Source organism: Manis javanica, chromosome 2 (assembly GCF_040802235.1).
Source record: "Manis javanica isolate MJ-LG chromosome 2, MJ_LKY, whole genome shotgun sequence".
Classification (NCBI taxonomy): Eukaryota; Metazoa; Chordata; class Mammalia; order Pholidota; family Manidae; genus Manis; species Manis javanica.
The window spans coordinates 176,636,387-176,663,011 of record NC_133157.1 but is presented as its reverse complement, the minus strand read 5'-3'; the positions used below and the strand labels follow the sequence as shown (position 1 = coordinate 176,663,011).

Below are 26,625 nucleotides of genomic sequence, written 5' to 3'. Positions count from 1 at the left end.
ATTACGGAGCTTCAAATGCTACCCAGAAAACTACAGCTGATACAACTCAATGGACCCACTATTCATTTATAATATGAATAATAATATGAATAATAATATAATTATGGAACCACTAAATCCATTTATAAATCTAATAATGAAAATTAATTTTAGATATGTGGACACACACACACACTTGCAAGGTCAGGGCTTATACATGGCATGGAATGTTTCTGGGCAGGTTACTGGCAGGCTGAACACCTTTGAGTATGTTATGGGTTCAACTGTGTCCCCCTGAAATTCATGCTTAAGTTCAAACCTCCAGCACCTCAGAATATGTCCTTACATGGAAATAGAGTTGTTGCTGATATACTTAGGTTAGATATGGTCATCTGGGAATAGGTGGGTCCCTAATCCAATATAACTGGTGCATTTATATAAAGAAATCCATGTGAAGAGACAGACAAGCACACCAAGGAATGACATGTGATAAGAAAGGCAGAGATCAGGTAATACAGCTACATGCCAAGAAACACCAAAGATCGCCAGCAAACCACCAGAAGCTGAGCAAGCGGCATGAACAGATTCTCCCTCAGAGCTCTCTGAAGGAACCAGTCCTGCTGACAGCCTGGTTTTGGACTTCCAGCCTCCAGAACTATAAAACAATAAATTCCTATTGTTTGAGCCTCCAGTTATGATAGTTTATTATGGTAACCCTAGAAAACACACAGGTGTCAGTTTCTGGAGGGACTGAAAGTAAGAGGTCATGAATGCTCACCTTCTGAAAAGGCTCAAAACACTTGTCCTTAGTGAATATTAAATAATGTTACAACCCCTGTAACTCCTAATTCATAATTTCTAAATCTATATAATACTGTTAAAATTTTATACCAAAAAATAGCATCTAAGCAATTAGTTCAGAAATAGTAAGGGTCTAGAGATTATGCTACTGAATGTGAAAGACAGTCTTTTGAAGAATGCTTACTCAAAACTCAAATTTAAGTTAAAGCCCCATCCAACTAGGGATTGTGTTTGACTGAAAGTATTGTTGGGACTCAGCATCTATAATTTTAAGGAAATAGAGCCTGTTGAACGTCTAAACGCCCATGTGAATAAAGATGGGTCAACCATCTGTGGAACTGTGGTCAGGTTTTCAAAGCTCTGTAGAACTGAGTTCCTATAAGAAGAAGTAGATTCAATTGTCGCATTAATATCTCTAATTTCTAGTAAACAAGAAAGAAATTATTTGCAAAAGCGTCAAAAAAGCTGAACCCAGGCTGGCCTGCCTCTGCAAAGCCCTTAAAGGTTTCTGGCCTCTGTTCCCAGCCTGCATCTAACCTGAGCTGCTGCTAGAGCATTCAGCACCTGGGGCACATTAGAAAATGGCACCCCCTGCTGGACAATCTACCCCCTTTACTTGTGATCAATGACTGAGGAAATGCCACTCAGAATCTAAGCACTGATAGCTTTCCTGTATTTTTTTGCAAAAACGGAAAGCGTGTAGTATGGTCAATTTCAGAAAAGGAATCATTTCTTTCTGTATTCAATTTGTTTTAAGCTGCTAAACAGAAAACAAACCACTTTTCAGTGCGAAATGTTGGACTCACAGGATGAGTTACTGCATTTGGCTAGTAAAAAAGGAACTCTAGGATTTGAGATATTTGTTTTAAAACCAAAGCTGAGATTCTTAGCCTAATAAGTCATACCACTTGATAAATTATAACATTATCCAAATAACAACCCCTCAATAAAGATACTTCCTATGAGTAAAAGTCAGCCAATGACAAAAACTTAATTCTTTCCTTTAAGTGCCTGGGGGCTGGGGGTGGAGATGACATAGTGATATATTGAAATATAGAGCATCAGAGGTATTTTTGTATGCATTTCAAAACTTACTCTGAGTCCACAACTGCTAAAGATAGAAGCACTTAAAAGTTCTCATTCCAAGGAATAAGGACTAAGTATATTCCAATAATTCCATGAAAGAGAAAGAATTTGGAATTTGGAGAAAATACTAACAGTAAGACCCATAGAACGGAAATGAAAGATTCAATCTTGTGCTGCATTTCCTGATCAGTGACTTAAGGCTCTTATGAGCAGCTTTTTCAATGAAAGAGCAGTTTGTATGAACACCAGATAAGGAAGGCAACATAAACCTGAGGTACTTGGCTAGGTTAACAATTAGGGACAAAACAAGGACAGCTACCTAATGGAATATGAATTTCATTTTCATATTAGGTGTTAGGCAATTCTGTTCCCCCTCCCCCTGCCTCCCTCTCACTCACTGCCTCCCTTCAATACCTCCTTCCCTCCCTTTTTCTGTTTTTAAAATAATCTCATTTTGTGTGATTCAAGAGATGGTGCTGGAAATAACTATAATCTCTTCACATTGGGACAGTGGGAAAATAAGAATATTGAGTCACTATAAATGGCCTGTCTGCTACACATTTCATTTCCTCTTCAAATGCAGACACATTTGTCCAGGCGTAAAGGCAAAATTGGAGCATTTATAGAACTAATAATGAAAATTAATTTTAGATATGTGGACACACACACATACTTGCAAAGTCAGGGCTCATACATGATGTGGAAGGTTTCTGGGCAGGTTACCGGCAGGCTGAACAAAGGGAATTTCTGTATGTCACACAGGACACCAACTTTTAGCTACTAGAGGGAAGCAAAGCCTAGACATGTCCTCAGTCCATACCTGGATTCTATTTGGAAAAACTTCTGCCTCCTTAGAAATCTAACTTGATTACTAACTACTGACTCCTACGTATTGCTGGGAATAATCATTTCTGAATTCTTGATAGAGTATATAACCTTCACAGAGCAGACAAAATGGACAAGTGCTCCGTGTTGCTCAAAGTCGCCCACCACAGCTTCAAGCTTCCTGAATTTCCCATAAGTTGGATTTCACTGAAAAGGAGACGTATGTGTAAATCTTAAAAGCCTAAGTATTTCTGTTCCTTCTCTACTCCTGTAGGATAAAATCCCTGTTTACAACATGGGAAGAGTGTCTCCTGCCTGCCTCCTGGCTGAACAGGTTATTAGGTCCTGTAATAGAACATTTGCAGTTTTTAGCCACCCGTCCATTCTCCCTCCCTTTGGTAGCAGCACACCAGGTCCCCATCAGGAAGTCACTCCCTCTGCCTAAAGTACATGGGCTGAGAAGAGGGAAGCTGAGCTGCATCCCAAGCTCCAAAGGTGGACACATAGTTCAGCCTGGCCAAATATAGATCTGCATTCCCTTCACCAGAGCATCTGATCTAGAGAAGGGCACAGGATGCATGTGTACTTAATGAAATTCCATTACACTTTTATTGGCATTGTTAGATGAATACAAAATTATATAAGAATCTATATCTAATAGTGTGTATTAAAATACCTTATGCACATCATCAGGAAAATGCAAATCAAAACTGCAACAAGATACTACTTCACACCAGTCAGAATGGCTAGTATCAAAAATACAAATAACAAGTGTTAGTGAGGATGTGGAGAAAAGGGAACCCACATACACTGTTGGTAGGAATGTAAATTGGTGCAGCCACTGTGACAAGCAGTATCGAGGTTTCTCTAAAAATTAAAACTAAAAATATCATACAACCCAGCAATTCCACTTCAGGGAATTTACCCAAAGAAACAAAATCATTAATTTGAAAATATATAGGCACCCCTATGTTTATTGCAGCAGTATTTACAATTATTACAAGGTATGGAAGCAACCCAAGTGTCCATCAGTAGATGAATGGATACAAAGATGTGGTACATATACATAATGGAATATTACTCAGCCATAATAAAGGAGGAGATCTGTCATTTGTGACCATGTGGATAGACCTAGAGGGTACCATGCTAAGTGAAATAAGTCAGAGAAATACAAATAAGTGAAATCTTACTTCTAATGGAATCTAAAAAATCAAACAAACAAACAAACAAACAAGAAATAGACCCACAAATACTAAAAACAGACTGTTGGTTACCATAGGGAAGGGGAATGATGGGATGGATGAAATATGTGAAGGTGATAAAGAGGTACAAACTTCAAACTATAAAATAAATAAGTCACAGGAACGGAAGTATAGCATAGAGAATATGAACCAATGATATTGTATTATTTTGGTATGGTAATGGGATAAAACACTTCATGTGGAGAGCATTTAGAAATGCATATAATTATTGCATTATGTTGTGCACATGAATCCAAGTATCACTATGTTGTGCACATGAATCCAGTATAATATTGGTTACCAACTATACTCCAATTAAAAAAAAGAGAGAGACAGGCAAATTTAAAAAATAAATAAACAAAATAGATTAGGAATAGAAAAAAACACAGCTATTTTAAAAATTACTATCATCTATTAATTTGAATTCAAGCAAAGCATATTGCTTTAACTGAAATAATATGATACTGGGATAATTTGAATATACACTCACTTGAATGATCACAAAAAAAGGTTTTAATTAAGCAAGTTGTTTGTTAAAGGTAAATCTAAAAATTTTTGAAAATTAAACAATAAAATACCTTATGTAGTAATTAATCATGAATATGACTTTAATGTCCATTGATACAGAGATAGTTATATTTGGGTACAATGGTATTATGGAATATCATGCTGCTGTTAAAAAGAATTAATTAATTAATGAAAAAATATTCATTCATCTGGAGACACGTGCATTATATATTATTAGATGCAACAAACAAGTGGCAGGCTGATTTTTTTTGTCTGATACTTTGTGTAAAAATCCAAAAAGGAAGCTTCTGATATTTTTTACACATCTTTAAACTTTTTCCATCTTGTACAATGAGTTCATAAAACTATACAATTTATACATTTTTAATAGATACTTTTTAAAGTAATCTGAACATTATCCTGAATGGTGTAGAAGCCATTAGGAGATTTTTTTTTTCTAATGGAAGCAAGGTGATGAGGTTTGCTTTTTAAGTGATCACTACACCAGTTACATGGGAGACACTCAAGATTGGCAGAAAGAACAGTTAGGAAGCTACTGTTGATATCCAGGTAGTGTCATTAGGGAAAGAAACAGCATTTCCCGAGGAAATATAGTTTCATCATGTATAGATAGGTGTTACATACACACACACACACACACACTTAAATCAGTTCTACAGGTTGTGCCTTTAGCACAGAACTGACTGGATGTGAGTGGGAATGACAGGACCTTATGAAAGACACCTAAAGTCCTGGTTAGGCCCAAAGAGACTGTCGAGTTAGAGTAAGAAGGTTGAAGACCTAGTTAACACCATAATTTGAGGAGGGAAGGGATTGAGAGGTGCTTAGGAAAAGAACTAGGAGGAAAGTGTATAACAAGCCAGAGCTAAGAGTCTGAGGCAATTCCCCAGAAATGGTGCTCAGAACAGAAAGGTCCTTTGAATTGGATAAGAGACAGGCCACTGGTGACACTAGAGAGAGCAATTCCTGGGAAATAGAGTGTGTAGGAACAAGTGGGAGCAAGTTAAGGAATGGATATGAGTGGAGCAAGAAGAGGCAGATATGCTAAATGTGAGAATGTGGGCAGACTGCGGTTTTAGGAGCTCCAAATCTTAACACATTTTAAAAGGCTTCCTACAAAAAGATAAAATTAGAGCAAAATGAGTTATAAAGGTTTACATTTTTTAGAATGAGAACCACACCATATTATCCATTTATAAAAGCTGACAAATTCCATGATCCAATTTACAGAAAAAAATTATGTAATTTTTTTATTATGTCTGGATCAGAGAGTTTGGATGGGGTCCCTCTTTGTAGCCAGGTCGCAAGAGACACAGGCAAGCAGAAGTGGACAACTGCTTGTAAGCAATAAACAGGTTTCTCCCACTTTATTTCTCCCTTTGACTGATTTCAGCTTCAATGGTGATTTGCCTTGGGCTGGGAAAATAATTTCTACCCAGAGTTACATATACCACTATAGTTCTTTTCCCTTACAAGTTTTGGCTGTATATTCTTTGAACACTTTCTCATATAACACTAATTTTTGTAATGTTTTCTACAGAGGGAGTAGAAAGATAATTTTGGCTTTCCTCTGGCAAATCAAACATTTCCAATACATCATTTCAGGTGTTCTTGGCCTTGCCTGTCTCTTGTAGCTCTGCAGGAGCTGTCTGACCTCATGCAGGGCAATCTGACAGCTCCTCTTTTTCTCATACCTTAAGGTTTCTCTGCTGACATTTGCTCGGGGATTCTGCTAATGCCCAGATTCATACATGCCAACTCAGAGGAGCACCGAAAGGGTGAGTCTTTGACCAAGAAGTGAGCAGGCTAGTGAATACAAATTTCCCCTATTCTCCCCACTGAAAGATGCAGGTGAGTTGATACTTTCTTTGGGGCCTGGTTTCAATGTCAGAGCCATCTGTTTCCCTAAGAGGCCCAACAACAGGTATGCTGAGGTTGTGTCTTCCTCCTTGTCCCTCACTCCTGCCCTCTCTCTGTATGTGCAGTCCCTAATGAAAAAATAACACATAAACCCTCTGACCCAGACTGTAATTTCTGGGGAATCAATTTAAGGTAGCATTGTTCATTTAAGTTTGTTTTTTATATTGATAGATTTGAAATTTTTATTTTAGCTTTATAACCAGTTAACAGTATTATGTAAAATTCAAATGGTAAAACTGAGAAAGCCTCAATTGAGATTCTTGATAGCTCTAAGATTTTAGGGCACTTCAAGTTTTCTTGGGTAGAGACTTAAATATTACTTGAGAACTGCCAACATTGATTAGCCAGTTTCTTGACAATGTCCTTGTTACACTACCACCGAATGAGTTGTATTTGATCTCTGTCAATGCCAGCCATTTGTGGCAACTGCCTCTTCTCTCAAAAGTTATCTGTAGCTACTCCAATGCCATCAGACCTAACAGGCATGACCCAAAGGAAGTTACGTTAGGAAGAGACAGTGTTCTTAATCTGTCATTAATATATCTTACTTTAGAAATTTTACAAAAATACATGAGCACGTAAAGACATCTGGCCCTGCTGTACAACACAAAGAAGACAAGTAGTGATTTTACAGCATCTTACTATGCTGATGAACAGTGACTGTGAAGGGGTATGTGGGGCAGACTTGGTGAAGGGGGGAGCCTAGTAAACATAATGTTCTTCATGTAATTGTAGATTAATGGTACCAAAATAAAAAAAAATAAAAAATAAAAGACATCTGGCCCTGGAAGAGGCACCTGCAAATGGAGATTCAGGATTGGACAGGATGGGCAATGGGCATGTGAATACAAATGTGATGTGTTTCATTCATGAATTACAAAGGGCAATGGGAGAACAATTCCCCTCCAGTTGAGGCCAGTATTGGGAGATAATGCCCTTGAGTGTGACAGCCAGCTTTTAAGAAAGGCAAACAGGTAAAAAGAATCTCTTTTGAACCCTTTGAAAATGCAGATTTTATTCCCTAATAGGGGTTCTTGTGGTTGCAATGGTAAAGGCTGGCCAGGGAGCTTTCACTGCAAGTACAAGCCAGGGAAGGGGACATACGCTGCCGGGTTACAAGCAAAGAAAGGAATGGAGAGATGATTGAGAAAGGGCCTGATTCATGGCATGACCAAGGATGACAGGCACCACAGGCAAGCGTGCAAGTATGAACTCAAATACACATGACATATGCCCTTTCTTTGTTTCTTCATATTGTATTTACTATGGTCTCTGACAGCCTCTTAATAGGAAGAGGAAGACTACAGTAGTGGTCCCTGGTTTTCCTGGACGTGAAGTAGATCAATTTGAAGGACTTTCTCCTTGCCACATCCATCTTCTAATATTTCTTTTTTATTAAAGTATCACTGATATACAATCTTATGATGGTTTCACATAAAGAACACAGTGGTTTCAATATTCACCTATATCATCAAGTCCTCGTCCCCTCTACTGCGGTCACTGTCTATCAATGTAGTAAGATGCTATAGAGTCATTACGTGTCTTCTCTGTGCTGTACTGCCTTCCTCCTGACCTATCAATACTGTGACTGGGAATTACAGTGCCCCTTAATCCCCTTCTCCATCTTTTAATATTTTTAATAAAAAGATGTTACTGAACTACATTCAAAATCGTAATTTTCAGAGAAAAAAAGAAGTAATCCCTTTGCTTTAGTGACATAAAGATATAAGTAAACATCAGACTATACATGTAAGGTTTTATCACTTTACAGGCTATGATTGTTTAAATTATTTCAAAAATGGATTATATACAGCCATCATGCTCTGGAAGGGTTAATTTGCTACTTAAAGATAATCTGGCTCCTTCCAGAGAGGATCTGTCAGCTCACCAGCTTCAAGTGGCTAAGTGTGCAGAACAAATACTAAGGCCTTTATGGAAATGAGGAAAAGCTGAGCAGAGGAAAGGCACACTTCGCTGATCTCTGACTCAAGAGTGCTGGTCCACCACACACATAGCTGCAGTCCAGGCTGACACCCCCTTCTCACACAAGGCATCCTTAAAGAAGGAGGCAGCTTGGCACACAAGATCATACCAAAGCAATAATTATGCTTCTCTGCCAGTGCCATCTTCCATTAATAATCCCAGTTTACACACAATAAGCTAACTGGGAATGATCATGGACTCATGGGACACACAGAGTTGTTAAAATGTTCTTTTATTCAGTCATGAATGTAAGTGCTAGAGACCCAAACAGAATGATGCAATGGGTCTAAAATGCAAACTAGACTATTTGGCATCTCTTCCCATTCTTTTTTGAATTTGCTTGCTTTCTGTTTCTGTTTTTTAACTGGGTAAGCGGGGAAGTAAAGGAAAATGGGAGAGAGATGGAATTTGCACACATTCATGCATAGAGTATCCACAGATGTTAAGTGGTAACCGGCTAGCAACTGATGCCAGTAATAGCCTAAGTAAAATTAAAAGTACACATCCTTAGAAAATTTGGGAGGTTGCCCTTGATGTTTTGTAAGATGCCTAGAATTTGTCTAACTTAATTGTTTGGAAGATTTCTTGCAAACTGATATTTCCCATCTTCTTACCTTCCTCTGATCTTCAAGTATCAGAGCTAAAACCCAGAGGCAGCAAAACATCTACTTAGAATTAAACACCTATTATGAGCCAGGCACTTGAATACATCAGTTACTTTGACATAAAAACCCCCACCCTAGTGAAGCTTACATTCCCATGGGAAATAGAAGATGATGACGATCATAGCACTAAGGTAACAGCATTAGTTGAACACTTCTTAGTAATGGATTCTGCTGTGAGCACTTTATTTTCTCTCATTTAATCACCAAGCACCTCTACATACTAGGTATTAAGGTTCCCATTGTACATACAGTATTGTTAGGTAGAAAGACAGACCTGAGCAGCCCGCACAGGGGAAGATAAAGTTCAAGGAAAAAACTGCCCAAAACTCTGCCCAGGTAGAGGGTCCCACGTGAAGACAACAAAGACTTTGTAGGGAGATGACTTGTCTACTAGAACCAGGCCAAACTGGTCCCAACCTGATTCCAGTGTGGGTACAATCAAAAGAAATCAAGAACTGCCCAAAACATACCTCATCACAGGAAAGGACATGCGCATTGAGCAGGATGGTTATATAGATGGAACTGTCAATCAAATAACCCCACCTTGTCAATCAAAGAAGTACCTCTTAGCCGAAATGCAATATAGAGGCCCCCTGCCTAAAAGATGAAGGCCTTTGTCTACCTTGACTCTGGCCCTCTCCTCCCTTGGAGTGTATTCAAATGAAACTTCCACTCTGCCTCACTATTGTGTCTCTGCCTTTCAATTCTTTGTTGTGGACAATAACTGAGGAGAGGAAATTCAACCTGTAACAGTAAGACAATCTCATAGCAGCTAAAGAACTTGCCCTAGTGATAAAGCTGGAATTCAAACCTAATGTCTTTCTGACAGTTATTCTACATGTAATTATAGCCATTTACTAAGTACTCAAACCACTTTCAATGCCATGGGAACATGAGACATGAACTCCATGGTCCTTGCCCGAAAAAACATTATCCAACATTAAACAATGATACGTACTGTTTATACAATGATCCATATGGTCAAAGATCAGAGAAGGCAGAAAAAATACTGGAAGACAGAATCACAGAAAGCTTTATTGGAAGAAAAAAAATGAAGTAGGCATTGAAAGATAGAATTTTTACAAGTTTTTTCCCATAAATTGCCACATTCCTGAAGAGTTGTGAAGCATTTTGTTTGGTATATTTGATTTTGTCAGGAAGAATATTTTCCGGGGCTCTCTTGTTCAGTTTCACATTTTTGCTTTCTAAGCGCTGTTCTTTTATCCTGGGAATGCTGTTCACATGTACATTTTACCCTGTCAACCACACCTTCCTTACAACTCTTATCCATGGACTATGTCTTCTCATTCCTCTTTGCTAGCTCCTCAGCCACTTCAAAGTTAGAGTTTCCCAAAGTCCCTCCATTCTGACTCCTCTTTTTCCTCTTTTTATTCTAAAAATGAATCATGAACTTTCCTATCCAATCTCATGACCATAACCAGCAATGTTATCTCTTAATAATATCTCTCCTAAACTCCAGACCAAATGGACATCAATTAGATTTCCCACAGGCATTCACTTAACAAATCCAAAATGAAAATTGTTTATTCTGATCCCTTGTACTACCAATCCCTCCTCAACAACAAAATGCGCGTGTTTTGTTAAAAACAAAACAAAACAAACACTGGTATTCCTTGTTGATTTATGCCTTATCTTAGAAAACGGCATCACCACCCACCAGTCATTCAATTTAGAAGCCTGGAAGTTATCAAAAATTCTTTCTCTTTTTCACCCTGACACAGTGCACACTGATCAAACTATCTGTTCCATTTAATACTGGTGTCCTCTGTCCCTCTCTATTTTTACTGACACTACTTCTGTCTTTTTTCAGATCACAACACTTTCTTTCCTGAATGGAAATTCTCCTTACTAGTCTTTCCTCACTAGTGTCTTGCAAGTATGTAATATAAGCTGCTGCCAGAGTAATTACTCAGTAACACAAACCTTTGTCACCCTGTATCCCTCAAGACCCACTACTTCTCTCCATCACCTTGGAAAATAAGCCCAAACACCTTTTCCATGCCATCCAAGCCTTTTATGATCGAGGCTCTGTTAACCTCTCCAACTACAAACCCCACCAAATTAGATTACTGATGAGTATTTGAACAATGTTCTTTTAATTCTTCTTACCATTGCATATATTTTTCTTCTGTCTATATTGCCCTTCATCTGAGGACTACCTGTGAAACTCTAATTCAGCCTCAAAGATACAGTTTAATTATAATTTCCTTTTGAAACCTTCCCTAACTCCCAACCAGGAAGAGTTGATTACATTAACAATGCTGTTACTGTACCTTGTATATTCTTCACTTGTACCACCTACCAAAATTATTATAATTATTTGCTTTGTGTCAAGGTCTCCAATTAGACTGTGAGATCTATTGTTAAGGAAGATAATCAAGATTACTTTCATTTACAAGCAAACTATTATGTGTCAAGCAGAGTTCTGAGACCTCTTTCACAGGGCTCTGGTAAACACAGAAAAGGCCCTAAGAATGGAATGATACATTTACCCAGAGCAATAGGAGTATCAGGAGAGAAACAAAGGGTCAAAGGCAAAGAAAGGTAGTGATTAGCAGGTGGATGCAGGCATAAGTAAGATCAAGTGTTCAAGAAGACTATAAATAGGTCAGGAAATGAGGTTAATAAGCAGTTCACTGCAGAGGTCAGTACCACCCCAAGGGTGCTGGTAATGGTTTTTTAGGAGGCGCTAATCCCATAGGGCAGAGCACGTCTGGGAACTTCAGGACTTCTCATATGTCCTGACATTCTTTCCCCTTAACCAGCCTAGTTGAACAGGAATTGCCTCATAGCATATCTCAGTGCATCTTGAGGACCAACTTTCCATAATGCTCCTCTGGACCTCACACTGGGCCCAGGGCAGCAGACCATCAGAACTCTCCTCCCCACTTTACATGGCTGCTGGCTAAAAGCTTTCCTTTCCTTATTTCTCTTTCCCAGCCAGGTGCATCTTCTCACTGCCCCATGGGCTCAGGTCCACCTAGCAAAATTTGAGGCCTGCTCATACACTAGATACAAAATTAAGAAAGAGTATGAGAACTATCCATGCTGCTGGCTCCCTAGACTATAACTCAGTCCCTTTTTAGCCAGAATCTTGGACCCAGTTTCTAATCCAGAGTTGCTCCTACACTTTGCTTGAGCTTCTGACATTTTATCCCCCAGTTTTACCCTTTTTGTCCTGGTCCATTGGTTGACTCCCACATGCTAAACTTTACACTCACCAGGCTGAGTTTTTATGTCTTCCTAGCCTCCCTGAACTTGACCTCAGTCCTACCTTCTCAAATGTCTTGATTCTACCCACTGCTCTCCCATTAAAGTGCCACAACAGCTCAAGCAACAGAGCAGTTCTCAGACTCCTTCTGTCCTCCACCTCCCACCTCCCCCATCCGAGAGGATGGCTGCTAACTGGACAGGTCAAAGTTGAACACTATGGAGAGGGCACATTTCTTGATGGGAAAAGGCCACGTCCACACACATACATTTTCCTCGCTTCTAGGGATGTTTCTTCATCCAGGCTTACTGATATGATAAAAAAAAAGAAGAAGAAGAAAATACCAGTGCCTGCCTCAAGGTAAGCTTTGGTATGTCTCTTATGTCTCTCTCTTTCTCTTTCACAGCACATCCAAACCTTAGCTTTACCAGGAAGAAAGAAGCACCTCTTTGACCTCAGGTCCAAGCTGTTTTGCTCCACTCCAGCTTTGCCAGAATTACGCCTTAAACACTAACTCAGCCACATGCAGGACATTCCCTAAATGTTGGAACTCCCTAAATGTTACATGTGTGTGTAGTTCCCTTGAGGTCTTCTCAAGAGAAAGAGTGATTAGCAGGACTTAATTTCTTAAAATCCCATCTCACATAATACCACATGCCTGTAGCTAAGCAAGTCTTGCCAACCTTTTAAGCCTTCCACTTTTTTCTTTATATTGATCCAACTTTAACACCAAATATTCATTTCATGTTATGTTATATAGATGGGGTTGTACCACTCTTCATGTCCCTTAATAAAAACACAGAATTCTTTGGCAGCTCCCAAGGTTATACAACCTATTCAAGGCAGAAAGTGGCTGAAACAAATACTCTACAAACTTTCATTAAGAAAATGTTTCAATCCTAATGTACCCAGACCAGATTGATATCTTCAAGGCTGAAATAACAAGATCAGATTCTCATATACTTTTGTACAAAATTCTAAGGAAGGAAAAATTAATAAGGCCCTTGTGGGCTGGGGTGTTGTCTTATATTTCTCTGTCTCTTTTCAAGAACATGGAAAAATACTGTATATTCTTTCAGGCATTTTTTAAAAATAGAAATGAATAAAGAGCTCTAGGAAGACAGATTAGTATTCTTGAAAACAAAATAATTTGGTAGCAGTAGGCACTTCCAAAAATTACACATAAGAAATCAAGCCCAAACTGTATGGGTAGTGATGAAACTTAATTCCCTCTGGCAACTGGTTTGTGGTGGTCTCAGCATTATTATTAGCAAACCGCAGTGTAATCAGCTATCTGGTTCACAGCCTCAGAGGCTCCAGGTTACATAATATTCCAAGAGGGTCTCCCAGGGTAACTTCACATATATGCAAGAGACCCAACTGTGTGAAAACAAAATTCCTATAGACACACATTCTCTAGGTTCACAGACAAGTATTGTTAACCAAAGACCAGTGGTTCTAGTCACTGGCAGCGTTAAGGCAAATTATATCATGCTTTCATCCTGTACCTTCTTATATAGGTGAGATCTCACAAGAATGAGAATAAAGAATTAATATGATCAAGAAGCTTCAGGACCAACACATTTATGAGCTTAAATATTAGAGGCAGTAAGAGATTGAAAATTTACATGGGGCAAGTAGCCACCAAAAGTTAAGTGGGAATAAGAAAGCTCCATCCCATGATCTCGAATATGATCTGCCACTGTCAACAAACACTGCAGTACCCACCAGGTGCCAAGCAATTTGAGGGGAGCTGAAAGGGTTTCACAGGACTCTGGACCTTCATTGTTAAAACAAGGATGATTGTTCACCCTAAGGCTGTGAATAGCCCCTGCCCTCAAGGAACTTACAGCTCAGGAGAAAAATCAAATATAAATCAAAAACAAATGCAGTAATTAGGTGGTGGCACCATGGGAAACGAAACAGGCATCAAGCACTGTCTGAAATCCTCCACATCTCATTCCTAGCTGCTCTTTGTACTTCATTGTTTTTTCATTAGTTGAAGAAGCTCAGGCCCACAACATAAAGTGATTTTCCCTAAATTCCCCAGAGATTCTGACTTAATTGGTCTAGGGTTTGGGCATGGGTATTTTTTTAAGTGCCAAAAGAGATTCTAATATGCAGCCAAGTTTGAGAACTACTAAGCTAAACCCAGCCCTGAAATAAGCTAAGATATAATCAGGTGAAGGGGACAAAGGGAAAAGAATTACCCATTTAAGAGGAAGCAGTGTGTACAACTGTCCTGAGGCAAAACAAGCTCCTATAGAACAAATGAGCAATTCAGTGTAGCCATAACATAAGATGAATGTAAGAAGAGATGTGGCTGGAAAGGAAGGTGAATCCAGATAGTGAAGGGCCTTACGAACATTTTCAAAAGTCCAATCCTGTGTAATAATAGGACAGTTGGCAAAATATTTAGAGCCATATTTGCCTCTAAATAATGTTTGCTTTTATATTAAATACCTTGTCCTTCTGAATGCTTTGATGGATTTGGAGAATCAAGGTGTCCTTGAGCTGAGTTTGAGAACATCCTGCTCTAGATCTGAGGAGCATGAATGACAGGAGTGAAGTGGTAGTGATATAAAAGGATAAGTAAGAACAAAAAGGTACCCTACAGTATGGGAGAATATATTCATAAATGACAGATCCAATAAAGGGCTGACATCCAAAATATATAAAGAGCTCACACACCTCAACAAACAAGAAGTAAATAATCCAATTAAAAAATGGGCAGAGGAGCTGAACAGACAGTTTTCCAAAGAAGAAATTCAGATGGCCAACAGACACATGAAAAGTTGCTCCACATCGCTAGTCATCAGAGAAATGCAAATTAAAACCACAATGAGATATCACCTCACACCAGTAAGGATGGCCACCATCTGAAAGACAAACAACAACAAATGTTGGCAAGGTTGCAGAGAAAGGGGAACCCTCCTATACTGCTGGTGGGAATGTAAATTAGTTCAACCATTGTGGAAAGCAGTATGGAGGTTCCTCAAAAAGCTCAAAATAGGAATACCATTTGACTCAGGAATTCCACTTCTAGGAATTTACCCTAAGAATGCAGCAGCCCAGTTTGAAAAAGACAAATGCACCCCTATGTTTATCGCAGCACTATTTACAATAGCCAAAAATGGAAGCAACCTAAGTGTCCATCAGTAGATGAATAGATAAAGAAGAGGTGGTACATATATACAATGGAATATTATTCAGCCATAAGAAGAAAACAAATCCTACCATTTGCAACAGCATGGATGGAGCTAGAGGGTATTATGCTCAGGAGCATTAAGCCAGGCAGAGAAAGACAAGTACCAAAAGATTTCATTCATATGTGTATAAGTATAAGAACAAAGAAAAACTGAGTAGATAGGGATGACTTTCAGCATAGTTAAGAAGAGAGGAGAAGGACTGATTCTGAGACAGAATATGACGTGTTAACTTTCAAATATGTCCCTGGGAGATGTTCAGATGGTGTCCAACAGGCAGCTTCATATTTATATCTATAAGTAGGAAGAGAAAATTGGGCTAGAAATAAATTTTTACAGTTCACCAGCAGAAAATGGCCATTGACAGCAGGGAAACAGATTAAGTCCTGAAAAACAAAATGTATATAAAGAATAGATGATCAAGAACAAACAAGATACAGGGCTGGGCGTGGTAAGGATTAGAGATGCATCTACTCTGAGGGAGGCGAGCAGAGCCGAGACAAAAGGAGCAAACCAAATGAAGATGAGCTGGCCTGGTTTCAGCTTCATAGTGCTCTTTCTCTTTTATTTTCCCCTAGCTTCAGTAAAACCTCATCCAAACATTTTATCCTTGTGTCATCTCTGCCACATAGTCAAAGCTGTTGTTTGCTGATATTCAGGCCTGTATTAAAGCACATCTGTCCTCTTTCTCTCATCTCAAGCGCATCTAGCAGGGCCAGTGAGAGGCTCCCCCTCTCACTCTGAAAGAGCAGGAGCTCTGCCATAGGTAATTCCCACTAGAAGAGCCCTCCTCAGCTCTCAACTAGAATCTCTGAGTTTTATTTTCTCAAGGAAGGTAAACGTCACCACAGGAATGGGCAGCCTGAGGTGCTGATGTGAAGGGAGGCTCGGGCGTTCTGCTGGTCAGAGTCAACCCAGTCCCACTCAGGTTGTATGTCTATTATTCTAAGCAAACCAGGGAACAGAAGTCAGTAGCAGTGAGAGATGGAGCCTGGAAGATTTAGGTTTGAATCCCTCTTAGCAGTACTGCAATTGTGGGTAAGTCACCAAATTTCTTTTCTCATCAACATATAAAGTATAATTATATCTATCTTCCTGGGGTTTGTAGAATTAGAAACAATTTATGTAACACATTTAAATTGTAATAACACTCAGATACGTAGTTAAGGTCACTAGACATAATTCAACTTAAACCTAATTAAGCAATGAAAAAAGTGTGTTTGCACATGCAAGTCAAGAGTGTACTAGCTGTCATCAGGACTGTTTTCTCTGCTATGCCCTTTCCTGGGCTGGCTTCCTGATCAGGCTGTGGAGGTCCTGGGAAGTAACAGAGGTGCATCATCCTTAACTGCGAGGAGTCCCAGCACAAAGGAAGCTCTCTCCTCCTGAAACATCCCACCCATGCCCCGGGATCCAGACTGATTGCACCACTCAGATCATTTGTATTGCCATTACCATTTTAAAACGAAAAAAAAACATCTTGTTGTATAGTAAATCCATACTCTTGTGTCTAGGGACAATCTCCTCCCTGAAGAAGTCACCAGTCAGGTGCATAGAACTGTACTAATTATCAAGACTTGAGCCACAAGCCTTCACCTGGACCAATAACTGTGTCTGGATCCAGCTCTCAGCATGGCTGCACAAAGGCATCTGGGACAACAGAGAAAAGAAGAAACACAATGTCTGGGAACTACTCCCAGGAAATCTGATAATCGCTCAATGATGGAACCCTGGTACGTGTATTCTTTTAAGCCCCAAAGTGGTGCCAATGGATCTAAAGGTTGAGAATCCTGGTCAAGAGTGACTCAGCCCACTGACCAGCCTGGACTCCATCACGAAAGTCAGAATTGGAACCTCAGCTAAACCACATATACTAAAAATGGAAGGTAGGTTGTCCCCCACTTAAAATCCAGGTATGGTTACTAAAAGAAGCAGGGATGACTCCTATCTGACAAGAACAGACATCTAACACTAAGAAGGCTAAACACCTTATAGTCACACATACTGTCAATCTATTTTGTTGCAAACCTTGCCAAGTTCCTGACACCCTAAAAACACCCTAAAAAGGAAGGTCATGGTTCTCCCATATGAACAGCCCTAAATGTTAGGGACCATTATTCTAAGTGCAGAAATACATAAATGGCCCTAAAAAATACAAGTCACCATTATTTTTCATTTAAGGAAAATAAGAAAGAAATTACAAGTGCTGAATGAAGCCTGCAGCTAGAGTGAGAGGATAGGTCATAGGATGAGGGGAAATGGAGAAGAATGGAAAAGCCAGCAGTGTCCCCAGCTCCTGGGTCTATTTTTATGGGGGTCATGGCAGGTATACTTTAGACTTATTTAGCAATATTTAGCTGCTATTGTTCCTGGAGAAGAGAAAAGTTACTAGCAGGAAGATATAATGATTAAGGGGGTTAGGTTAGAGATACATAGCTAATGGTAGGATTCTTTATCCTCAAGGCTGAGACCATGCAGGGAAAAATTCCCAGACAAGCCTTTAATCTTCCCAATGCAGTATGCTTCAGGAATTTCCACTTATTGTTCCACATGTCAGTAAGCTGCCCTCAGGAGTGCAATGAAGCTCAGCTTCCACACATATGTTTTGGTGCCAGTAATGCCACATATTCTCCATAATTATAAGAAACATTCATCTTTTGTCTGCGTCCCAAAACACTGTGGTTTGAACATCAGGCAACCCTATGGCAGCATAAAATTTTCATGGTTTGGAAACAAAAATCCTAGGTGATCCCTTGGAATGCAAGGCAAAACATTCTCATATTCCTCCTCAGCGGATTAGCTTCTTACATGGCAAGCCATGCATTTTAGTTCTCTGCCCTGTCTCAGCGCTTGAGTTTTCAGGTTGCAAACAAAGAAACTATTTCCTGCTGGTGCTCATCCAGCCTAGAATGTGAACCAAATACTCTAGAGTAAACACTGCTTAGCTTGCCAACCATGTTAGTGATGTGTATTGAGTCAATGGCATTCTCTACAGTGTTTGCCCATCTTCAAAATATATTCTGTACATAGGCCCTACAAGATGTCAAAGAGTATTGTGGCAGATGCCAATTATAATGGCTCTTACCTGACGTTAATTATATGAGTTTTCGATTTTTTTAATGTTTTAAAAAACACAAAAGATTTTTAAGAATTTAACATGGTGAAAGGGTAATCTGAAGTTTCTCTTTCTTTGAAATGAGTACATCTCTACTTAAATGTATTTACTTTGAGGAGGGAAAATCACCCCTTTGGCAGTCCTGAAAAGCCTATGGACTCCCTCCAAGAATACTTCTTTAAAATAAATAACAGAAAATACATAGGATTATAAAGAAATGAAGTATATTAGAATACATAAGTACAGGTTCACAGAGCAAAAGGTTCTGTGAATCTGTTAAGAACCTAATCCTAAGTAATCTCTCCATAAAGTTTTTATTTAAGGATGAGTTCAAGGCATTTCAACAAAACATGTAGAAAGTGTCTCAGCAGGGGAAAAAAACTGAGGCATTGATAGGGTTAGGCAGGGAATGGCAGGAGCAGCAGGAAGGGTGAAGTGTTTATGCTGGTGTCCAGGACTGTGGCAAAATGCAAAATTCACATCCTACCCGAAGCAAGTAGGTTCTATGAATGTCCAGCAGATTTTTGACACATGGGAATGTGGTCCTTGTGTGGCCATGTATTCTCCTTTTTCAAGAGAAGCCAGGCATCTGGATATTAATATGAACTATTTGTATTTGTTAATGTTGGCTAGAGAAAAAAACTAACACTGCTTGGGACAAAGGAAACATGCCTTTCACCGATTTGTTTGGAGGGCAGCAAGCTTTTAACTTCAGGAAACTAAGAGGAATTGGGAGAACTACTCATATTTTTTAATGTATTTCTTACTATCAGTGCCTTTATTGCATTTATTTTTAAACCCTAAGAATTAATTTAAATTTAATTTCCTTTTCAAAGAGGCAGCATGCTACCACAGAATAATTAGAGGTTTGGGGAGCTAAATGGTTTTTAGTTCTTCCAACAAACGTTTATTGAAAACCTACTTCTATGTGCCAAGCAATATGCAAGTTGGTAAGAATATAAAGATTAAAACATTGACTTTGTTTTCAGAGTGTACAGACCAGTGTGGAGAAAGTTAGACAAAAAGATTATAATACATTCTGTTAAGGCCTGTCACAGAGATATGTAAGAAGTAGGAGGAAAGTAAGTGGGGAAAAAAACAGACATCTTACCAGAAGATTGGGAGGGATTCTCAGAGGAGAGATCTCTTCATGTAGACCTTTGTAACAAGGGGCTCAGATTATTAGTGATCTAATAATAAAGATTATTCTGAAGAAATAGGCTTTTACCGTAGAGGAACTAGAGGGTCACTGAAGAATTCTGAACACGGAAGTGGTATGCTCAGTTTCACACAGTCATTCTGGCTGCAGTATGGAATATGGCCTACAGGAGGAGACAGACGATGATATCAACAGTTCAGACAATGAACTGAGCTGGACAGTGAACGGCAGGGGGCATGAAATAGGACTTCTTGCTCGGAAAGATATTTAGGGAATAGAAACAATAAAACCTGATGGCTGATTGTATGCTAGTGGGTAGGGTGGCTAAAGAGAGGAAAGAGTAGAGAATGACTCTTGAGACTGTAAGAAGCAGTCTAGTATAAAGGGGCATTTTATACTACTTGGAGCCAGACTACTTGAGTTCAAATTCTAACTCTTCCACTCATTTGCTGTGTAACTTTAAGGAAACTATTTATTGTCTCTGAGTCTTAATTTTGTGAATATGTCAAATGTTCTTACAACAGTGTTTACATTTGTTCCTGAAAATTACTGTGATTATTATTATTATTATTATAATCCTAGTTAGGATGGTGGTACCATTCAGTTTGTCTTAGAAGACTAAATACTGCATTTGAAGTGCTTTTAGAAGTTGCTAGGTGTGCATAAATATTTGCAACATTTTATTAGCACAGTGTTGGTAGTTTCAACTTCTTATGAAGATGAAATAGCCTAGGTGACTTTGGACAAGAACCAAGGTCTGAGTCTCCAGGACAGTGATGTTTAATAGGAGATACAGTAAGAGGAAAAATCTGCAGAAGCTCATGAGAAGAGAAGGCCAGAGAGATAGTAGGAGAAAAACAAAAGAGCAGTGACTAAATATCGAAAGAAGAAAGAGTACAGTCAACACAGAAAATGCTGTAGACGAGACAAGGATGGTGATAACTGACAAGCATCTATATTTAACAACTGGGGAAGTACTTAATAAGGTAATTTAAAATGGTTCCTTGCTATTTGCTATAGAAAAGAGACATTAGTTTCTATTATTCTTCTTAATTTTATATGTATTTCTAGAGAAACAAAATGAAAAACTACTTAATTGAACCATATAATTTTCCATATTTGTTGGTCAAAAAAATGTTGATTTCAATGATTTTATATAAACCAACTATGCTGAGAAGCTGAAACACTGCTTCAAAGATTGGTAGAGTAAAAACAAGTACTGGTGCTTATTATTTGTGTTACGATGCAAGAGCAAATATGACCCCTTGTTTCTTCTGATTGTCCTAAAGAAATTGAGCCGATAATGACTGCAAATACTGTCTTCACACAAATAGAAGGCAATGACATCTAAAAATACCCTCCTCACTCTATATTCTACTTATTTTCCTTGTCAGTTTCTCTTTGAGTCTAAAAACTGCAGAGATGAAATCTCCATGCAACAGTAATTTGAAAGGAAGAATATTCATACCTTTCCAAAGAAATGTGTTCTATTACTAATAACATTGGTATTATGACAAAGTCTAGTTATTTTGGCCGTGTTGAGTATAAAGTATAAAATGTTAAGAGTGTTGGCTTTGGATTCAAGTCCTGACTCTACCACTTATCAGATATGAGGTCCAGGGACAACTACTGACCTTTCTAAGTCTCCATGTTCTCTCAAGGAAAATGGCTGCTGTCTCTTGGGATTTTATTAGAATAGGGCAGATAAATTATATAAGGGGGTTACTACAATGCACCTTGCAACAAATGGTGGTTTATGGTATTTCACTTTTTCTCTCTCTGTAGTAGGCAAGCATGAGGAAATTCGAGAGAATTTTTATAAAATAAGTATTTTTAGAAGAATTCGTCTTTCATTTACCAACAAAAACTTTTAAATCTTTTCTAGTGGTGCAGCCTCATCCAATCTCTGGTAGGCTTCCCAGAGAACCGGCAGCCCGATCCATAACATTCCAAGACACAAGGGCTGAGTAAGCTTAGTGCTTCTCATCATTTGGAGGTTGGCTAATGTGTTTCTTCACAACCAATGAAACATGGCTCATAAAACAAAATCCCTCAAAATCTATACCTTGATGAGAGCTATACAATTAACGACCAAAGACTTACACATAAGTGTAATCACTAATGATGAATCACCGGCATTTTTATTATATCCCCAAATTTCCTTATTAACCCTATATTTTACAAAAATAAAAACACTTTATTCTATTTTTTAAATCTATTTATCTTTCACTATAAGTTAAGGCTAAATAAATTTGTAAAATGTCTGAAAACTATCCTGCAAAAAAACCCTCATAAGTTCTTCACCTAAGTTTCAAAGTATACGGTAGTGGCTCATTTTGAATTTAAAATGGAATACAAACAAGACTGAAAATGCCCTAACCTGCTATTTACTTTGCATTTTTATGAAAGATTACTATGCTTTGCTATTGGCAAAATGGTCATTAAAAATGTAATATAAGACTATTCAGGGAAATGAAATCCCATAAAGTATGATAGTATTATGGATCTTAAAGTAAAGCCACCAGTGCAGATGTTCCTAATCATACTAAAAACATAAATACACAAACCAGTTTGTTCCAGCTACAGAATAATTCAATTAAAAGAGTGCTTATAATTTAACAGTATGAATAATGGGTCAAACCAGGGAGGTAGTGAAACTGCAAGGAAATACAAATCTACAGAATCTATGCCAACAAAAGTATTCCAAATTCTCAAGGCTGAGAAATCAGTTCCTTTGTTACAGGTAAGAAATTAGACCTGAACTAGTAAAAAAAAAAAAAAGCAATGAATATACCTTTAAAACACACACACACACACACACACACACACACGCATGCATGAACGATAGTTAACTAACAGCTTTCACCAAGAGAAACACCTATCTAAATACAGTATATTATTTAGAATCTGCTTTAGGAAAGTTAAAATCAGACTTTTCATCAGTTTAATTTCTTATTGAGAAACAAATACAGTATGTAATGTGATACAGGATAAATCGGCATGCACCGTAAAACATAAGCTCTAAGGACATACAGGATTCTCTTTGCAAATAATGATCTTGGCAAAGAGCCTCCTTTATGTACAGCAAGCTCTGTTCCTTGCTTTAGCAACTCTCAAGGCTACAACAGGTAATTGTGTGCTGCTAATTAGGTTTATAAACAATGTATTCAAGCCAAGAGATATTTTATAGCTTGATTCAGCAAAAGTAGGAAACTATCAGCAAGGTCAAGCTATAGAAACTCATTTCCTTACAATTACTGATCTTTTATTCTAATATAGCAAGAATTCTAACATTGCAAATATGTAATGCCATTCAAAAATAGGTTTAGTGCTTAACAGCTATCAGAAAATAACAACAACAAAAAAGACAATCAGAAAAACTTTTGTATACAGATACTCAATGTGTTTATTCCCCCAAAGTTAAATAACCAGTTCATCAGCCAAACTGTAGAACTTAAGTAACAATACTCTTCCAAGAAAGCAAAGTGACATTTATTCTGTGTAAAAGAGGAAAACCAAATGCAATACATTACCTTGTGTCACCTGTTGAACTGCCAACATGATACCAGACACAGTGTCTGGAAGCAAGTTTTCTCTCAGATTGTAATGTGGTGCCCATTCCAAAATAGGTAGCCGCCGTCTACACCACTGTTTAAAGTCTTCACAATGGGGGGTATGCATCTTGCTCCAGAGTACACTTTTCTTTTTCCTCTTCGCTCCTGTCATTTTTCAGATTCCCTCTTGTAGAAGTAAACTTCTTTAGACAAGAAAAAAAAAAGCGCTGCAGAACACCTCCTTTCAATGCCAGGCTCCAATTCGTCTGTGATTTACAATGTCAACGCTATCCAGAAAAATCAATAAAAGAGAGAGGGAGAGATTAACAGAAGCACTTAAATATATGCAGCCAGGCTGTATATTATGGTGCAGCTGATTATTGTAGATTAAAAATATAGATTAAAACCTTGAATTCTTAGCTAAATGAAATGGAGAAATGGTTCCTGTTAGTGTAATATTTTTCTGACCTTGGAAAAATAATGGGTTCAGTGTTAAGTTGATCTAGAGCTCTCTCGCCAGTAATTCCCCTTATATTCACTGTATTCCTATGTTTGGCTCCAATCCCAATGGCTAATGAGGTAGTTCTGGGCGTGTGTTGGAAGTGGGCTGGGTTATGCTAATGAAACCAGGAAACATTCAGCTAGTCCAGTCTCTCCCTACAAACTATGCAAAAATGTAAAACTGCCAGAGGGGTCTATCGTGCAAAGTACATTCAGAGAATCTAGCCTTACATCTTTGGGAGGTATATATTTTCAGTATATCAAATGGCTGCCAGTTCTACAAAATTCAGGAACATAAGAGCATTGCTTAATGCCCTTATTTTATTTGTTCCGTGGGAGATGAGATTTTCATTCATACAGAAACATTCAGACAGCCACTGCCCACTCTGAGAACAGAATAGCCAGTTCTCATAAACAAACTGAAATTTCATCTCCTGGGTTAAGAAAATAAGCATCACAATGAACAAATACTTACAGCAACAGTTCTTCCCTGTCCTGAAATTGTTCATTCAGTGTTTTCTGTTTCTCTAAGTCATATAATTTTCACACTCACATTACTGTTAACTGAAATTTCTTGGAGTAACGTATGGTTCAAACTATTGTTTGAAGTGCTCCCAACTTTTTTTGTCCTGCTGCCCTCTTTTCACATGGCTTTTGGGGGATTTCTGTTTTTTAGAAAGGATGTTACCCTTTATAATAGAACAGACAGACTGTCAAAGATTTTTATTTTATGATTATTCTCCCCAGCCCACAAGAGACAAAGCCTGCATTTATGAGCTGTGCCATTGGAATTAAACCAAAGAGCCAATATATTAACAAAATTGTGAAGCCAAGAAAAAAAATACCATGTATATAGTTTGCTGCTGCCTTTAATACCTATTTGTCCAGAATGTAGAAATCTGGTTTCTGGAAGACTTTAGAATAACAAAGTACTTGGATCCCTTGTCTCTTTCCAAGGTCCCCTGCTGTACCTTTCCCAAGGCTTTAAATATAGGTGAAGAGCTATTCTCAGCCTTCCAAAGATGACATCACTGGCTTTCTATCTGTGCAAAAATACCATTCATTTTAAATCCAGTGAATTCTAAATATGTAGCCATATAGGAACACTTCATTTGTATGTACTACAAAGTAGAATTTACTTTGTATTTTTCCGATTGTTTATATTACATTTAATTTACAAACTTTTCATTAGTTTAGATTTGGAACCCCATTACAGGCTTGCATTGCAACATTTTAACCCTATTCTTTGGTATGAGAACTAGACTCACCAGGTAAGTCAGTCTACTTTTAATGGAGATGCTATGCTACTTATCCATTGCAAACAGCAATCTTTAACTTTGTTTTATATATTTCATTCACTATATAATAAAGAAATTCAGAAGTTACATATATATACTAAATATGTATTACTTTTATAATAAAAATTAACACTAAAGATAGTTATTCAAAACTTGTCTAGGTCATAAATGCAAATCTATGCTGACAAAATGAGAAAAGCAATTGAAAGATTGAAATCACTGAACAACAGCTATGATTTGTGTAATTTCACTCATTTTATAAAAAACCTTTGTGTTGTGTTAAATAATAGTAACAAAAAATTCAAATAAACAAGATTTTTAGAATTGAAGATGAATCTACATAGAAGTACCTAAACAAATTAGTGCCGGCAATAGTTTTAAAATGTCCAAAGAACAGGAGGAAGGGAAAGTAGTTTGATAAGACAGTTCTGTAGACTCTCAATCAAAAAATTCCTAAACATTATAATAAATCTTTCCTAAAAAATTTTTAGTGTAAATCTGGAATTCTAGTATCTAGATTTTTTCCAATTCCTTGTGCCTACACATTATTTAAAACATGCCAAAATCTCACTCTAGAGCATGGTATCACCCCTACTGATAATCAGCAATACCAAAACACATTTTATAAAAAAATTTATTCACACCCATGAGACTCAGATTACTTTGACCCAGACCACAAAATTCAAGAAAATTAAATTTATTTATTCAGAAGTTTCAGTGACTAAAATTAGTTTAAAGTTCAGTACGGCATTATCATATATACATTACCTTCCCAAATGTCCAGGCAACACTTATACAAATTAAAAAGATGAACAGTAAAAACAAAAAAGACTCACGGACACTGAGAAGTGACTAGTGGTCACCATAGGGTAGGGCCTATGATGGGTGGGTGAAACAGATAAAGGGGATAAAGAGACACAAATTCTCAATCATACATAAATTAGTTACAAGGATGACAGTAGAACATAGAGAATATAGTCAATAATACTACAGCATCAGTCTATGATGACAGTAACTATACCACTTGGGGTGAGAATTTGATAATGTAGATTACCATTGAATCGCTATGTTATATATTTGAAACCAATATAATATTGTATATCAACTATACAATTTATTCAATAAATAAATAAAAAGGTGAACACCTATACAAATTATCTTCCATCTCCCATGTGGACTGACAAAAAAATTCTTCTTCCTAAAATGCTATTTTAATCACATCCCTAACATGTTTGAACTCTACGATACACTCAATAAATACTAATGTATGAATGTCCCTATGCCTGAAATTACCCAAGAATCATTTAGTCTATTTCAGCCTGGTTCCCAGGCTGTGCTGTAAAGAATCAAAAAAAGAGGTGGATAGACAAAGAAAGTTAGAAAGTGGGAAAAATGAGACTTTATTTACTCAACTTCTCTCCATTCTCTCACAATCTAAGGAAAGTTTTATCATTTTTCAACACAATTCCTTTTTCTTTTATTATAGAATTGAGAGAATGGAAAAAGGAAAATGTAGGTACTAAATGGAGGAG

The 26,625-nt window shown here is 37.8% G+C and overlaps 1 protein-coding gene across 1 annotated transcript in view; it reads right to left on the bottom strand.

The window, feature by feature from the left end:
- Positions 1–23,811, bottom strand: part of SLC26A7 (solute carrier family 26 member 7) — a 122,451-nt gene extending 98,640 nt beyond the window's left edge. The window contains exon 1 of the mRNA XM_073229812.1: positions 23,274–23,811. Coding sequence (XP_073085913.1) covers positions 23,274–23,466 — 193 coding nt within the window. The 5' untranslated portion in view covers positions 23,467–23,811. The remainder of the gene's footprint in view (positions 1–23,273) is intronic.
- Positions 23,812–26,625: the final 2,814 nt, after the last annotated feature.